Here is a 17219-nt window from a genome sequence, read left to right on the forward strand (position 1 = left end):
CCCTAAACTTCACCCTTTCCCCACTTACGTCTTTATACCCTACTCTGCAGCCAGCCATACCACTTAAGAAATTGGCCATACTCTCCTGTACCACTGGACTTGGCCTGTTCTATTTCTTTTGGCTGGAACATCCTTCTGTGTCTCCCTGACCTAGCTAATTCCTACTCATTAACACTGAACTCAATCATCATCCCTCTCCTGGGAAACCTTCCCTAACCCCTGCATGCCTGTTTGGTTTTCCCAGAACACCCATTGTCTCCTTCTATACTGCACTTAGCACCACATACTATGTCTGTTCACTTGTTTCTGGACCCACAGTTGTGAGCTCTTTGAAAACAAGGCTCCTACTTAACTCTCTCAGGCCTAACACAGTGCCTTATACTGAGTAAGTGCTCAGATATTTGCTGAACTGAATGAGAGGAAGGGTGAGACCTCAAAGGGACAGATTTAGTGCTCTTATTTGAAGGACCTGCTGATACTGTTGCTAGGAGCCAGCTCCTCTTTCAGGGAACAGCTGCAGGCTCCTCTCCCCCCTTGCTAGACCCTTCTGCAGGTGGTAGAAACAGTGCAGATGATGGAAGTATATTGCTACTGGTACAACCAGGGGAAAAAAACAAAGCAACTAAACTAAAACCCAGGAAAAAAAAATCCTGTCCCAGTGCCAGGTCTTAAAACCCATGCTCTTTTCTTGCCAGCATTCAGTGCCTGCTGCCAAGGAGAAACCCCACTTATTCTAAGTTCTTCTTCTAATAGGGATAAGAATCTGGCGCCTGCATCCTCAAAGACCTTAATCCTGATGAGGAGAAAAAGCAGCTCTCCTTCAATCTTTTCTTTCTTTTTTTTTAAGCAATACTGAGGTTTGAACTCAGGTCCTCACGCTTGCTAGGCAGATACTCTACCACTTGAACCACTCCACCAGCCCTTTGTTGAGTTGGGTATTTTTGAGATAGGGTTTCACAGACTATTTGCCAGGGCTAGCCTTGAACCACAATCCTCCTGATCTCTACCTCCTGAGTAGCTAGGATTATACTGGCACCCGGCCAAAAAAAAAAAAAACTCTCCTTCAGTCTTTATTTCTATGAGAGCCCTGCACTAACTGAAGATCAGAAAGTGGACACCAAATATGGCCCTAAAAAGAAATGATTTGATTTTAACAACAGAAAGGCAAGTTCTATAGAATATATTATAATGGAGCTATATAGGCAAGAAATAAGGTCCACCTATCTGCATTGTTTCTAACTGTCGCCCACAACACTAACTTTCTACCAACTTTAGAAACAAAATAGAAAAGTGGGTGATGGATGACCACTTTTGATGGAAATGAGAAATGTGTGACTCCATCCAGCAGAGGGCACAAGCAGCTAGGGACCACAGGATGCTAACCCCTGCCCCAAATCCTGGCAGCTTTAGTTCCCAAGAATCAAAAAGGGCACAGTTATGACTATATTTTATCTTTAGACTACTCATAAAATACTATTCTCTTTCTAAATGATGAAAAAAAAATTCCTGAAGAGTAAACCCACATCATTTGTCCAGACAGTAGTCCAAGGCCTCTCTTTCTTCAACTATGGTGTTTAAAGAACTGACCTTGGTTCAAGGAATCTTGGTGACTTGTGATTTGTACAACTAAATTTGTATATCCTGTATTTTCCCAATAAAGCACTTCCTGGGAGTTTGTGAGGTACTATAAAATAAACTAAGGATTAAATGGATGTTTGAACCTTTTAAGGTTAAGCACTAAAAAGGCAAGAGACTTCTACATAAAGCTTCTGTACTTGCTTGCCCCCTGGCTATTATTCATAGTGGCCTATTATAAATTGACCCCTGAAGACACAGGACCCCTGTTCAATACCATGGCAAAAACTTCATGTGATATGGAAAATTAAAATACTAGGCAAAACAGCAAGAATAACAAGGACCAGTGTAGATTTGTAGTAGTTATATTACAAATTAGATTAAAAGAGTGACAGGCATTCTGATGGGTCTCCTGACACACTTCAGAGGCAGCTTTGTAACTCAAACACCTCCATACAAATGCATTACAATAGTGCACGTTCTAGTGTCCGTTCACAAATAAACTAAAGTTACCACAAAGCATGATCATTTCTTCAAATAAATGAAATATAACTTAGTACATTAAAAATTTGGTTCTCTACAGATTTTTTGAGTAAGAGGTAAGAGAAAGTAATTGATAACTAAACATGAGTTTTTCAGGTTTGAAAACCAGTTTATTAAGCAAAAAGCATAATTATCCTAGTCAAGTGAACTGCAGAAGGGAGGAGGCAACAGGATAATAGTGCTAAAATTATGAGATGAGCCTACAACTATCCAATTTGAAAAGAAAAAGAGGAAAATGCCTAACTTCAGTAGCTAAAATAAGCTAACAATCCTCTAAGTGTAAAAGGTTAGAGTAATGACTAATGCTAGTGACACTGGATGTGATGGCTAGCATTTAGTAAGTACCTATCACTGCCAAGTGCTGTGCTAGGTGCTATACAAAATGATCTCACGTAATCACCAATCTTATGAGGTGAATATTGACACTTTGCTAATAGATGAACAGGCTCAGAGAAATGAAGTAACTTACTTTAGGAACAGAGCTAGAGCTAGTAAGTGGCAGAGCCACAATTCAGTCTCAGGGCTGTATTATTCCACGGCATGGTGCTGTTTCTCAAGAATAAAAATATGACATCAGCCTTAAGAATTAACTAAATGTTAAAAATTAATCTCACCCACCTGTTTGATCCCTCTGGCACTTTCTGGCTCAAGCTAGGACTGGGGGAGACAAAGAGGAGATAAAAAACAGTGGCCATCTGAGAAAAGATTTGGTGGAACAGAGCCAGAGCAGTTACAATGAGGCCTCCTTTCTCTCTATCACGGTAGAAATCAGCCACATCCATACACTAGGAAAACATCGGTCAACCCATGACCTTCATCCCAGGACTGCAGATCTTCGGTTTATTTGAAAATGTAGTCCTTTGGGGAAAATTTCAAACATAAAAACCTGAACAGAAACTGGCTCTAAACTACCTAAAACCAACCAACAATCCACCTTCATTGTTCTATGTCAAGGCCATCACTTCAATTTCAATTCTCCCAACCACTTCTTTTCCTGTAAATTGCACTTCCCTACCTGCCTTCTCACGCGAACCCTTTCCTCCCCCAAGCAGCAGAAGCTACTTTCCCCCAAGAGCACACCTAATCTCTACCACATCTTGATACTCTAACCAACTCTACCCCTTCTCACATGGAATCCACGCCAAAAATCCCAATCCCCTCCTCCTCCACTCCCATCTCCTCTGCCCCTCCTCTCAGACTTCAGACCCTTTCCCACCCTTCCCGTCCCCCAGACCCACCCGCTTCCCCTCCTGGACACTCCAGTCCCTACTCTTCTCTCCTTCGCCATCCATTCTTCCCTTCCTCCTACCCCAGGGGCTTCCCCTCCTAGGTCCCGGATCTCTCCATCCCTCTCCTCGTCTTGCGTTCTCAACATTCAGAATCCCCTTCTTTCGTGCTTCACTATCATTAACTTCACAACCCACAGCCCCAACTTGTTTCTCCCCTGCCCCCAAGACCCAACCCCTTCCCCTATTCCAATTCTAGTCTCCTCAAATCCCATTACTCTCTCCTTTCCCCAATACAGCAATCTTTCGTCCCTCTCTCAATTCCCAAGCAAGCCTCTCCCCAACCCCATCAAAGCTAATCCTGCGCCCTCTCCCGCCCCGAGCCCCAATTCTCACACGCCGGCACACCAAACCCACCCTTACACCCATCGCCCACACCCCTACATCCTCATCCTCTTACCTCTCCCACGACCCCCTTAACCTGTCCCTTCGGGCCTTCCCATCCCCCACCCGCCCCTCCCTCACACCCCGCCCAGCCCCCACACGCAGCCCGGGGCTGAGAGTGAGTGGCTCTGCCCGCGGCCGCCACCTACCTGTGCCCCAGCCTGGGGCAGCGAGCGGCAGCACCTCGGTGGCGGCTTCTTCCTCCTGCGGTGCGGCTGCGGGGAAACGATTGGGCACCCGGGACACAAAGCTAGCGAGGGTGGGACACAGAGAGGGTGGCAGGAGGGAGGGGCTGGGGGCGACCTGGCGCCGTGGGACCGCGGGACCGACGGGGCGGGGGGGGAGGGCTAGACCAGGGAGGCGCGCGTGCGCGGGGCCGGCATGAGGGGCGTGGCTAGCCTGGAGGCGGGGCCGGACCGGGCCTGGAGGTGGGGCTACTAACCTAAGGGAACTCGGCGGGAGCCGGCTGGGCTGGGCACTGCGCGTGCGTGCCCGCGAGAGGGCTGGTGCCCTGGGTTCTGCAGGCCCCCGGGGACTACTCGGAGCTGGGGGAGGGTAGGTCTGAGGAAAGGCGGGCGGGCGGGGCTGCGCAGCTGGGCCCGCGGAGTTGAAGGGGAGCGGGCGAGGCGGGGCGGAGAGCCGGGAGAAGCGCTGTGCGCACGCCCGGAAACTCCGCGGGGGCCGGGTGAGGGGGCGGGGCCGAACGCGTGGGGCGGGGCGCAGGGGTGGGGGGAAATTCCCGAACCGACGGTCGGTGCGCCCGGAGCTGCGCTGAGGCCCAGGCTAGCGGGTCGGCGGGGCTGGGTGGGCCCGCGCCGGGTGAGGTGGATGCCTTGCGTTCAAGGCGAATGGAGGGATGCTGGTGGGAAGGGAGCGAGCGAGACGGGAGGGCCATGAGGGACCGCGCGACGCGGGGGCGCGGTGAGAGCCGCGTGGAGTGGGGGAGTCTGATGCAGGCCTGTCGCTCCTCGGCGCTTGGAGACTGCTGCTCCCCACGAGCCTTTTTGAATCCTGAAACAGTGCTTTGAACCCTCCCCCCCCCCGGCGAAAACAATTGTAAATCGAAGTTAATGAATCTACAAAAATGTAAGACGTCAGCTGCGTCGTAACCCAAAGTTATAAGTTATATTTAATGTCGAGGTGGGTGCATTTAATCCATCCTAAGTTATTTGGGGCGAGGCATCGGAGGTCTTCCTAGCCTAGGATTGAGAAGGGTTTGGGGTGGAGGTAAGAGGGTGGTGGCAGGGCTGGCACCGGGGAGGAAAAGGACAGCCTTTTCTAATTTACAGCAGTTTCCAGTGAGTGATGATGTAGAAAAGGGTTTGAGGAGTGCAGTTGTAAGCGCATCAGAGCCTCCTTGGCTACTGAAGGAGTGTCAACGGAGGACTTGACCCGGAGAGGTCTCTGAAAGAAGGACCAGAAAGGGCATGTGAATTGGAGTAAAAGGCCCTGGATAAAGATAAAACGCCAGCGAAGCCCAAGTCAGCGATTGTAAAAGTTGGAAAGGATGGCATCGTAGAGTGTGCCACTTTTGGTAAACAGAGGCCCTGAATGGATGCATGTTCGTTTAGAGCGAGGTATCTCAGATGGGGAGTTAAACTCACTCCAAACCTTCACTTCGGCGCTGTGAAAACATGTCTGCTGAGTTATTCCAGGGTTGATTTGCCTCTTTCTCAGTAATGGCAACAAAAGAACTTTAAAGAAAACAGAGTCCTTTTTAGTTATCCCACTGACCCCTCCCGTGGCGTGAGTGTGTGGGGCATTGTTTTCAACATCAAGAGCAGCGACTGCCACCCCTCAATGAGCACCTTCTTACTCAAGAAAAAAGAGCAAAAAGCCCATGCCAGTGGCTCACTCACACCTGTTATCCTAGCTACTGGGGAGGCTGAGATCTGAAGGATCGAGTTTCCAGGACAACCCAGGCAAATGATTTGAGAGAGCAAATCCATCCCCAAAATAACCACAGCAAAATGGACTGAAGGTGTGGTCCAAGTGGTAGAGCTCCTGCTTTGCAAGTGTGAAGCACTGAGTTCACAACCACTAAATAGAAAATAAGTATTTTTTTAAAAATACAAATTCTCTTACAGAATCTCCAGCCCCAAATAAATTGCTCTCAAATTGCTGCAGGGTTTTTTCCATCTTTACACTATTTACACTCTTCTGTAAGAGAGGAGGCTGTCCTGTGAATTGTGGTATATTTACAAGTTCCTCTCCAATTGGACAACTGCCAAGGCTTTATCCCCTTGGGAGCAAACTTGCCCCCAGCCCAATTGAAGGAAAAGCCCACTGACTTTTTTTATTTTTTAATTTCACTCCTGCTGTCAGCTTTAACCTAGATTTTAAGATCCTTCATTACCTATTCCCAATCTATGTTTGCTAGAATTAGACCTAGCCTAAAAGGATTTTTTTTTTTTTTTTTTTTTTTTTTTTTTTGGTGGCACTGGGGTTTGAACTCAACGGTTTGAGCCACTCTCCCAGCCCTTTTATGTGAAGGATTTTTTTTCTCCATAGGGTCTTGCAGACTTTGCTGGGGCTGGCTTTGAAATGTGATCCTCCTGATCTCTGCCTCATGAGTAGCTGGGATTACAGACACCTGGCTCTAAAAGAACTTCTAATGCAGGAATCCTTTCTTTGGTGTTCTCTCTAGATTATCCACCTACTGTTGGACACTTTCAGGGATGCAAAAGATTTTAAATCTTTACTTTTCTGGAAAGGTCTTATGTCTGTGATGTTCCCCTATTTAAGACTGATGTTTGTTGAGTCCAGTTCAGCCTCTTGGAGCTATCGCAGAAAAATTCTAACCCCTTTTCCATTGGTGAGCACTACTTACATTAAAAGTTGTAGTCACTTTTCTCCTGCCCAATTATCTCTTTTTGAAACAATTCATCCTCTATTCTTTCAACTTTCTCCACATGAACTTTTTTGTTTTTTTTTTTTTTGATGCTGAGAAACCCAAGACCTCACACATACTAAATTCAACCACTTAGTGCCAGCCCCTGTTACGGACTTTTTTCTCTCCCTTGAACAATATCAAATATCACAATGTCCTTGTTAAAACGTACTACCCAGAGCTGAAGACAGTATTCTGAACGTGGTTCACATTGTTAGTACACAGTGTATTATGTTGTTGCATGTTTGTCCATTATCCTTGACTCAGTTTGAAGACAAGAGTTAAGTAAGCCTCAGTCACAGGTTGTATTCATTTTTGCATTAAGAGTTTCCCGCCTGGCCCTTAGTTCAAAAGGTCCTTAGTTGGTTCAAAAATTTTGTTGGAATGTAGTACTTAACTGTATGTACGTATGTTACTACAGATCAAACCCAGGGCTATGCTGTGTGTCTTGTATCTTATTCATTACAATTCATCCTTCTAACTTGCTCACTTTTCCTTTTTTTTTTTTTTGGGTGTTAGGGATTTAACCCATGACTTTGTGCATACTAAGCACATGCTCTACAACTGAACTACACCCACAGCCCGCATTCTTTCTTTTTGAGGGCCAATTCTGTCATCTAGCATATTAGTTGATATCTAAACTTTGTATTGTGTGCAAAATTTATAAGTACACTTCTTGTACCCTTAATTAACATAAATGTTGGATAGGACTGGGGGTATATCTCAGTGGTAGAGTGTGTGCCTAGCATTTCTGAGGCCCTGGGTTCAATCCCTAGCACCACAAAAACTAAAAATAAATCTTAAGAATGTTGAATAAAGCAGGGCACTGATGGCTCGTCCCTGTAATCCTAGCTACTTGGGAGGCTAAGGTTTGAAGCCAGCCCAAGCAAAAAAGTTTTCAAGGCTGCATCTCCAGTATAACCAGAGCAAAATAGATTGGAGGTGTGGCTCAGGCAGTAGAGTGCCTCCTTTGCAAGTGCCAAAGCCCTGAGTTCAACGTCAGTCCACCAAAAAGAGACAGAAGTCATCAACAGGTTGATTTTGTTCCATTAATCATCATCCTTTGAGTATAGTTATTTAGAAAGTAAAAAATACCTAAAGTACTTCTGTCATCCACTCCACATTTCTTGAAAAACTTTGTTAAAATGTTCAGAGCATGTCCCTAGATGGTAAAAACTCCCATCAAACAAAAAAAGATACTTTTGATATAAATTCCAAATTAGTGTTACCATTACTTACAATTTTACTACTTCTTATCTACATTTGTACGACCATAATTTTAATAATGAAATTTAACAATTCTAGAATTTTGTTGAGAATTAACATTTCAAATTCATCAATCTATATTTACAAGAATGTTCCATCTTTTTCCTCTTCAAGCTAAGGGTTTACAATGTTCATCTAATTCCAGTTCTTTGACATTAGTAGTATTAAAAGCTGTGGTAAGAAGCCAGGCACCGGTGGCTCACACCTGTAATCCTAGCTACTCAGGAGGCAGAGATCAGGAGGATCACTCTTGGAAGCCAGTCGAGGCAAATAGTTCTGGAGACTCTCTCTCAAAAATACCCAACACAAAACAGGGCTGGCGGAGTGGCTCAAGTGGTAAAAATAAAAAATCTGCAGCCAGGTATGGTGATGTATGTGTTGATTTCAGCATGTGGGAGGCTGAGACAGGAGAATTTCCAGTTTGAAGCCAGCTTGTAGTGAGACCCTGTCTCAAAAAAAAAAGGAAAAAACCTCCCTACTATCACTTCACCATGTATACGGGATCACGTAACCCCTGCTATACAAATTGTTCCAACAACTGGAGAGGGCAAGCTCTCCAGCTTCTTTATGTTTGAAATATAATCTTGATTCCGAAGCCAGGACATGAACTAAATAACAAAGGAAAATTACAGGCCAATTGCGCTTAGCAATATGTTTGCCAAACTTCTAAATGTAATATTAGTAAACTAATTAATTGTGGATAAAAATAATAATATACCTTGGACATGTAAATAGAGTTTGTGCCAGGAATTGGGAATGCTATAATATTAGAAAATCTTTATTTAATTGATCACATGCTAGCTACTCAGGAGGCAGAGAGAAGGAGGATTGCAGTTCAAAGCCAGCCTGGGCAAATAGTTCATGAGACCCTATCTCAAAAGAAACCCATCACCAAAAGGGCTGGTGGAGTGGCTCAAGGTGTAGGCCCTGAGTTCAAACCCCAGTACTGCAAAAAACAAAAAAATTAGAAAATATTTGAGCACATTAACAACCTGTAGATCCATATGATCATCTTTTCCCCACATTTTTTTTTTTTTTGGCAGTACTGAGGTTTGAACTCAAGGCCTCATGCTTGCTAAGCAGGCACTCTAGCACTTGAACTACACCACAGACCCTGGTATATATTGGGTATTTTCAAGACAGGGTTTGAGAACTATTTGCCTGAACTGTGTTTGAACCTCGAGCTTCCTGATCTCTGCCTCCCTAGTAGCTAGGATTACAGGTGTGAGCCACTGGTGCCAGCTCCCCACATTTTTGTTAGTGCAAATTAATTTTATAATGTAGACGGTTTCATTGTGATATTTTCATACAGGTATATAGTATACTTTGATCATATTCACTTCATCTATTGTTCCTTCTTATCCCTCCTTCCCCTTTCCTCCTCTGTTTTATCTTTCTTGCAGTGTTTTCTTTTTTGTTGTTGTTGTTTTTTGAGGTACTAGGATTTGAACTCAGGGCCTCATATTTGCTAGGCAGGTGCTTTTCCTCTTGAGCCACTCCACCTGCCGTCTTGCAGTTTTTTAAAATGTGTTCCATATGATCATCTTAATAGATAAGAGTATTTGGTAAAACTCAATGCTCATTTGTGTTGAAAAGGAAAAAGCCTAATAAACCAGAAAGAAGGGAATTCTTATAATTTAGTGAGTTAATAGCTAACAAAAGCATCAGTGAACATGACATTTAATGGTGAAATGTTGATAATATTCCTTATGTGGTCAAGAACAAGGGTTTCAAATATTATTTTAAAAAGGATCCCATTTACAGTAGCTATAGAAAGTATAAAGTGTCTAAAAGTAAATCTAAGAAAGGAAGTCAAGATATGTTTGGGGAAAACTGTAAAACAACTTAAGGACTTAAAAGAAGTCCTAAATAAATGAAGAGATATGCTAGCTCCATGACACTCATTATCATAAATATATCATTCTCTCAAAATTAATCTATAAATTTAATTGAATTGCAACCAAATTTCAAATAGGTTTTTTCTCTTTAAGGTACCTTAACAAAATTGTTTCTAATGATCAAAGTACAATATATAGTGTCAAACCAATTTTGAAAATTAAGTAGAGGAATTTACCTTGTCAAATATTAAAACTTACACCTTATTCTATCATTTTGTTTTTAGTTTGTCTTTAGAATGTGCCTCTTGAAAACAGTATTTGCTTGGGTTTTTTTTTTTTCAGTTTAATAATCTAGTTCTTAGTTTATTAACATTTAATGGAAATTGATGTATTTTATTTAAATCTTTCTGTTGTTGTTTTGGTACTACTCAGGGTGTCATGCTTTTTTTGTTTTTGCGGTACTGGGACTTGAACTCAGGGTCTACACCTTGAGCCACTCCATCAGCGCTTTATTGTGATTTTTTTTTTTTTTTTTTTAAGATAGGGTCTTGCAAACTGTTTGCCTGGGCTGGCTTCAAACTGCGATCCTCCTGATCTCTGCCTCCTGAGTAGCTAGGATTATAGGTGTGAGCCACCAGCGCTCACCTTCCTATTTGTTTTTATTCTTTTGTTCCTCCTTTTCTGCTTTCTTTCAACTTATTCAAGTATTTTTTAGGGTATTGCATTTTTTCCTCCTCCGTTGGCCTTTATCTTAGTCCATTTTGTGTCTTTATACCAAAATTCCTGAAGCTAGGTAATTGGTAAAGAAAAGAGGCTTATTCAGTGCACAGTTCTGGAGAAGCAAGAGCATGACACCAGCATCTGCTTAGCTCAGGTGAGGGCCTTAGGCATGTAGGGGAAGACATCACATGGCAAGAGAGGAAGCAAGAGGGCAGGGACGGACCAGGGCTATTCTTCTATGACAAGCTGATTTTACAGAGGCTAATCCACTCCGGTGAGACCCAACCTATTCTATAAAACTAGCATTAACCCCTTTACTAGGACACTTATGAAACCAGTTGTCTCCCACTAGTCTCTACCTCTTAAAGGTCCTACTGCCTTTCAGTATAGTTATATTGAAGACCAAGCTTCCAGGACATGAATATTTGGGAAAACAAACTATATCCAAAACATAATAGCCTTCTTCCTGTGTCTGATTTATTTATTTATGTTTGTTTGTTTATTCATGTAGGTGGCACTGGGATTCAAACTCAAGGTCTTGTGCTTGCTTGGTAGGCACTCTACCCCTTGAGCCATGCCACCAATCTTTTTTGTTTTAGTTATTCCAATACAGTCTCAAATTTATGCCTGATCTGGCCTGGACTGTAATCCTCCCATTTATGTTTCCTATGTATCTGTGATGACAAGTGCACATCACAATGCCCAGATTTTTATGAGTTGAGATGGGGTCTCAATAACTGTTTGCCTGAGCTGGCCTTGAACTACGGTCTTCCTGATCCCTCAGCCTCCTGAGTAGCTAGGATTACAAGCATGAGCTACTGCACCAGCTATTTATTTACTTATTTTTAGTGGTTAGTTTATCTTAATCCTAGGATTATGACCAAAATGCATCCTTAACATCCTAGTCTTTCTTGAATTAACATTGTACAGCTCATGTTCAGTGTAAGAATTTTTCTAAAATACTCTAAGTACAGTTCACTTGCCTTTCTTCTTATATTTTATTATATTTTTACTTTATATTTTATTATATTTTTATTCCTTTTTTCCTGCACACGTTAAATTCCTATCATTTATTGCTATTTTTTTTTTCTTTAGACCAGTCAAGAGACATTTTTTGATGGGGCAAGATTGCTGGGGATCAAACCTAGGGTATCATGCATGCTACATAAGCAGTCTATCACTAAGCCACACTCCACACTTTCTTTTATGGAAATTTAAAAAATATTCTTCTGTGTTAACAATATACCTACCGTTTCCAATGTTTTTCATTCTTTCCTAAAGATCCAGTTTTTAACCAGGAAACGGTTACCTTCAATCTAAAGAACTTCCTTTAATCTTTCTTTTTTTATTTTTTAAAATTTTTTGGTGGCACTGGGGTTTGAACTCAGGACTTGGTGCTTGTAAAGCAGGTGCTCTACTGCTTGAGCCATGCCTCTATTCCATTTTGCTCTGATTATTTCAGAGATGGGGTCCATGAACTGTTTGCCTGGGCTGTTCTCAAACCACAGTCCTCCTGATCTCAGCCTCTCAGGTACCTAGTATTATAGGCATGAGCCACTGGCTCATGACTTAATCTTACAGTGTTGGTCAAATGGTAACAAATACTCAGCTTCTGTTTTTTTAGAAATGTCTTGAATTTGCCTTCAGAATATTTCTGTTGAGAAGTCATTGTTGATTGTTACTATTGTTCTCCTACATATAATGTTTTTTTGCTCAACAGCTTTTTTTTTTTTTTTTCTATAGTGCTGTGGTTTGGACTCAGGGCCTACACCTTGAGCCATTCCACCAACGCTTTTTTGTGATGGGCTTTCTGAAATAGGGTCTCATGAACTGTTTGTCCAAGCTGGCTTTGAATCTCGATCCTCCTGATCTCTGCCTCCTGGGTAGCTAGGATTACAGGTGTGAGCCACCAGTGCCTGGTGCGCTGACAGCATTTTAAAAAAAAAAATATTTTTGGCATGCTGGGGTTTGAACTCAGAGTTTTGCACTTGCAAGGCAGTCACTGTACTGCTTGAGCCACACCTCCATCCCCTCTGACAGCTTTTAATTTCTTCTCTTTAATTTTCAGTAATCAGCTAAGTTGTGCATGGTGGAATCTTCTTTGCATTTATTCAACTTAGAGTTCACTGAGCTTCTTGGACCTATGGATTTATATCTTAGGTTTTGGGAAAATTTCAACCATATCTTCATAATTTTCTTGTATTTGCTCTCTTCTTCTGAGGCTCCAATTACATATATTTCAGACTAGTTTGATATTTTCTCAGGTATCTAATACTCTGTTCACTTTTTTTACCCCCGGTGTTTCGGATCCAACCCAGGGCCTTGCAGATGCTACACAAGTGGTCTAACTTTGAACTATCCCCAGCCTCTGACCCATCTTTGGGTTCACTGGTCCTTTTTTTTTTTTAATTGGGCAGTACTGGAGTTTGAACTCAGGGCTTCATGTTTGCAAGGCTGCTCTTTATAGCTGTTACCACTTGAGCCATGCCTCCAGTCCTTAAAAGAGCAAACAGAATGAAATAAGATAATTATGCCCTTTGGGAAGAACACATCCTTTCCTTTGGTAGCTAGGATGAGAGGCAAATCAATTCCTAACTAGGAATATGCTGAGGTTAGACCATGTTGCAGTTTTAAATAGTTTCAATTTTCCTCTGAAATTAGAAAACTGATTAGTGAGATCAATTTCTTCCTTCATCTGGCTTTGGTGTCTTAAGTACCCATGACCAAAGAAAAATTTCTTAGCCTTTTGGCTTACATGATTTCCTGTGTACTCCACAGGGTCTTGTTTCTTTGAACTTACTGCCTGGGAATTGTGTTGCAGCTATACCTAGTTGTACTTGAACTCAGCTACTTACGACATTGACAGATTCCACAAATATAATGATGAAGGAAAGAAGTCAGATACAAATAAGCATGAACTGTGTTCCATGTATATAAAGTTCAGTAAAAATTAATCTACAGTGTTAGAAATAAAGCCCATGTTACTTGTGGGAAGGGGGCTGGAGTGGTAATTGAGAAAGGGATGGAAAAGGCTTCTCAAGTGTTGTACGTGTTTACTTTGTGAAAATTTTTTGAGCTATATGCTTAATGATTTGTACCTTTACTGTATGTGTGTTATAGTTAAATAGCAAAAAAGTAAAGGAGGGTAGGAAATTCACTACAAAAACAAATAAAAAACAATCTATAGACCTGGCATGGTGATGTTACCAGAAAATCAGACCTTGAAGAATCCTCTATTTTAGGTTTTCTTTGCATATCCCCATCACTTATGGCTAACTGCTACCTAACAGTGGTGCACACCTATAGGCTGAGGTAGGCGAAATATGACTTTGAGGCCATTCTGGGCTGTATAGCAAGACCTGATCTTAAAATAAATAAATAAAAATGAACTCACGGAGAAAACATTTTCAACGTTTATAACAAAGGATTTCTATCTAGGATATTTTATTTTAAAAATTCCTACAAATCAAGAAAAGGACAAAAAATAATAAAACAACCCAATAAAAAAATGGGTAAAGGATAAAAAACAGATAATACGAGGGCCGAATGGACTATGAATGGTCAATAACCGTGTGAAATGGTATCCAAGTTCACTAACAATTATGGAAATTCAGATTAAACCTCATTGAGATACCATTTCATACCACAAGATTGACTAAAGGTAAATGTTTAACAATACCAAATTTTTGAGAATATGAAGAAGCAGAAAGTCTCATACACTGCTAATAATAATGTAATTTTTTATAATTTATAGGGCAAATTGACCAGTTAGTGACTTGAAGGTATGCAAGGTCTGTTTCTGCAATTTTGTTTTCATCTAGAGTTTTTTTTTATCATAAAGACCCACTTTCATGTGTAAACAAAAATATATCTTGCAATTTGTTTCTGATAGCAAAAAAATTGGAAAAGATCTAAATGACCATCAATAGGGGAACGGAGACATACCGCAAAGCAATTAAAATAAATTGTATATATATTATATATGTATATATATATACACACACATATATATGTATATATGCACAACATGATAAAATCTTGAAAACACAGTGCATGAAAAAGTATGTATGCAGAATGAAGGTGAAACCAGAGTTTTGGACCCCAGGCCCAGTTGCTTACCCCTATATGCCAAATAAAGATTCATGGTGAAGGTTACAGAAAGGAGATTTATTACAAGGCCTGGACATGATGTAGGAAGAGGCAAAGTAAGCATGTCAGCCTGTCTTGAACCATCTTCAGGGTACCTACAGGAGCTTTAGCTTTAAATAGATGAAGTTGGGCAGGGGCAAAAGGTATGCATAGTTAAATAGGCCCCCTCACAGATGTGGCCTGGTTGGTCATTATCTCAGTCCTTGTTTGGGAGCAGTTTGAGAAGAAGTTCTTATCCAGGGTCTTTGTTACTAGCAGGTGGTTTGTCCTGAGGAGACACTACTCTTCTTTAGGGTCCCTTCTCATAAAGCTGTATTGATAAGTCCTGTCCTTCCTGGAGTCCAAGGTGAATGAGTGCAGAGATCAAATCTTATGCCATTAAAAACAACAAAACCCAAAGTGACTGCAGAGAGAATGGCTTAGAGCAAAGACAAATGCAAAATGAAGGCAGAGATGCTAAGCTTTTCCCTTTTCCCACTTCCCCAGACTGGGAATTGAACCCAGGGCTTCATGCAAGCTAGGCAAGCACTCATAGCACTGAGCTACATCCCCAGCCCATTTATCTATTTATTTGTTTGTTTATTTAGTTATATTTATTTTGGAGGCCCAGGAGGTCTCAGTCTCCTGAGTAGCTAGCTGGGATAATAGATGTAAGCCACCATGCCCAACTCAAATTTTAAAAGAACAGTACATGTTATTTATGGACCCATATATGTTAAAGTACAGATATACACTCAGGAGGAGTATTCATCAGCTTCAAAATAACTGTTGCCTCTGGGCAAGGAAGGATATGGATAGGGTCTTTGAGGGGCCAAGTTTTTTCTCAAAAAGAAAAACCTGAAATAAATATGTCAAAACGTTAGCATTAAGTCTTGGCAATAGTACAAAGTTGTTTAATGTGTAATATTCTCTCTGGTTTTTTATTTATTTGAAATAGTTTCATTTTTTAAAAAGGCTAAACTTGGAATCAGAATATGAAAGGTATTACATAATATGAGAAGCCTTCCTCTCTTCTGAATACTCTTAGTCCTTTGATAAGCTTTCTGGTCACTTTGCGTCTATATCACCATCAGATCAAGTAAATGGATGTTGATAAAACTGATAGAATCTTTTCTCCTCTGGTGTACCTTCCAGACTCCAAGTAGAACTAACTACATTTTTCAGAATCCTTCTTAATAAAATGTAAAACAACAACAGAAATATGTATAATTCCCTAGCCCAAGTGACTAACTTGGGATTTTCAAATAAATAAAAGGTTATCTTCTTTCTTGTTTCACATTCCTGCTCAAAAAATATGATGATAGTTGGGTATAGGTTCCACCTATTGGAGAGGCTAAACGAGGGGGATCACTTGAGCCCAGGAGTTCTTGAGAACAGACCCCATCTCAAAAACACAACCAATGCCAGGCACTGGAGGTTCACGTCTGTAATCTTAGCTGCTCAGGAGACAGAGATCAGGAGGATTGCAGTTCGAAAGCAGCCCAGGCAAATAGTTTGACAGATCCAATCTTGAAAAACCCTTCACAAAAACAGGGCTGGTGGAGTGGTTCAAGGTAAAGACCCTGAAAAAAAAAAGCAAACCCACAACCAATGATAATATGTCTCTTAAGATATAAATAAAGCTGATGTGGTTGGGACATACCTGTAATTCTAGCACTTGGAAACTGGAGGTGGAGGCAGGAGGATAATGAGTTTGGAAACCCTGTCTCAAAAAAAAAAAAAAAAAACACTTTAATTGACAAGTACATGGGTAAACAGTCATAAAATGTCTGTTTTTTTAATCCAGATTTTTTTTATTTTCAGAAATGCAGGTATAAACAATTTTTTAAAGTATTCTATGATTTGTGTCACCCTAGCTTATTAACTATTTCCACATAGTTACAAGGCCTTTTAATTTTAGAAGCAACAAAAGGATCCAAGTATTCAAAGACTTATTTCTGTGGAGCAGAGAGGTGGAAAATAGTCATGTTTTACAGATTATCCTGGGAGAGGTCAGAAGTTTACTTATCTACATAAACATGTTAGGGTCCCTCCCACTTGTTGAATAGCTTGGTTGTTAAACTGCTAGGCAACAGGCTTTCCTTTTCTCAGGTACAGTTTAGAAAATGGAGAATTTACTTTTTATCTTATTGCTTTGTTTTTTTTTATTTGCAGGCTAAACACTAAGATGAGAAAAATTGATCTCTGTTTGAGCTCTGAAGGCGCTGAAGTGATTTTAGCCACATCAAGTGATGAAAAACACCCACCTGAAAATATCATTGATGGGTAAGAGTTACTTTACTGTCTTATTTCAAGTCTTGATATTAGGTCATCAAACCCCTTGAGTACTGGACTCTGAGTTTTACAACTGGTACTGTTTAGCATAGTTTAATAAATGTTGGGTGAACTAGATTATATCTTGACAGTATCTACCTTTGGTGTCATTGCTGTAACTAATTCAGTTGTGAATATTTTGAAGTTTTTGATCTTTTTCTCTATAATTCCTAAATTGACCTCTTTATACAAATAAGTTTAAAGTTTTTCATTATTACTTTTATTATGACTGCAGTGGTGGGAACCAAACCCAGG

The 17219-nt window shown here is 41.1% G+C and overlaps 2 protein-coding genes across 11 annotated transcripts in view; one reads left to right on the forward strand and one right to left on the reverse strand.

Moving 5' to 3' along the window:
- The window catches only part of Lrrc42 (leucine rich repeat containing 42), a 21493-nt gene extending 17371 nt beyond the window's left edge, over window positions 1-4122 (reverse strand). Inside the window, exons 1-2 of one of the 2 annotated variants that reach the window (XM_020160533.2) lie at window positions 3938-4122; window positions 2737-2775 (exon numbers count right to left, since the gene is read on the reverse strand). The gene's annotated coding sequence lies outside the window, so the exon portion shown is untranslated. The remainder of the gene's footprint in view (window positions 1-2736; window positions 2776-3937) is intronic. The other variant, XM_020160532.2, reaches the window with a different exon arrangement.
- Window positions 3949-17219, forward strand: part of Ift25 (intraflagellar transport 25) — a 25642-nt gene continuing 12371 nt past the window's right edge. The window contains exons 1-2 of one of the 9 annotated variants that reach the window (XM_074080063.1): window positions 3949-3997; window positions 16806-16916. In XM_074080063.1, the coding sequence (XP_073936164.1) occupies window positions 16819-16916 (98 nt within the window). In that variant the 5' untranslated portion in view covers window positions 3949-3997; window positions 16806-16818. The other 8 variants (XM_020160541.2, XM_020160540.2, XM_074080059.1 and 5 more) reach the window with 8 other exon arrangements.

This window comes from Castor canadensis, chromosome 7 (genome assembly GCF_047511655.1).
Source record: "Castor canadensis chromosome 7, mCasCan1.hap1v2, whole genome shotgun sequence".
Classification (NCBI taxonomy): Eukaryota; Metazoa; Chordata; class Mammalia; order Rodentia; family Castoridae; genus Castor; species Castor canadensis.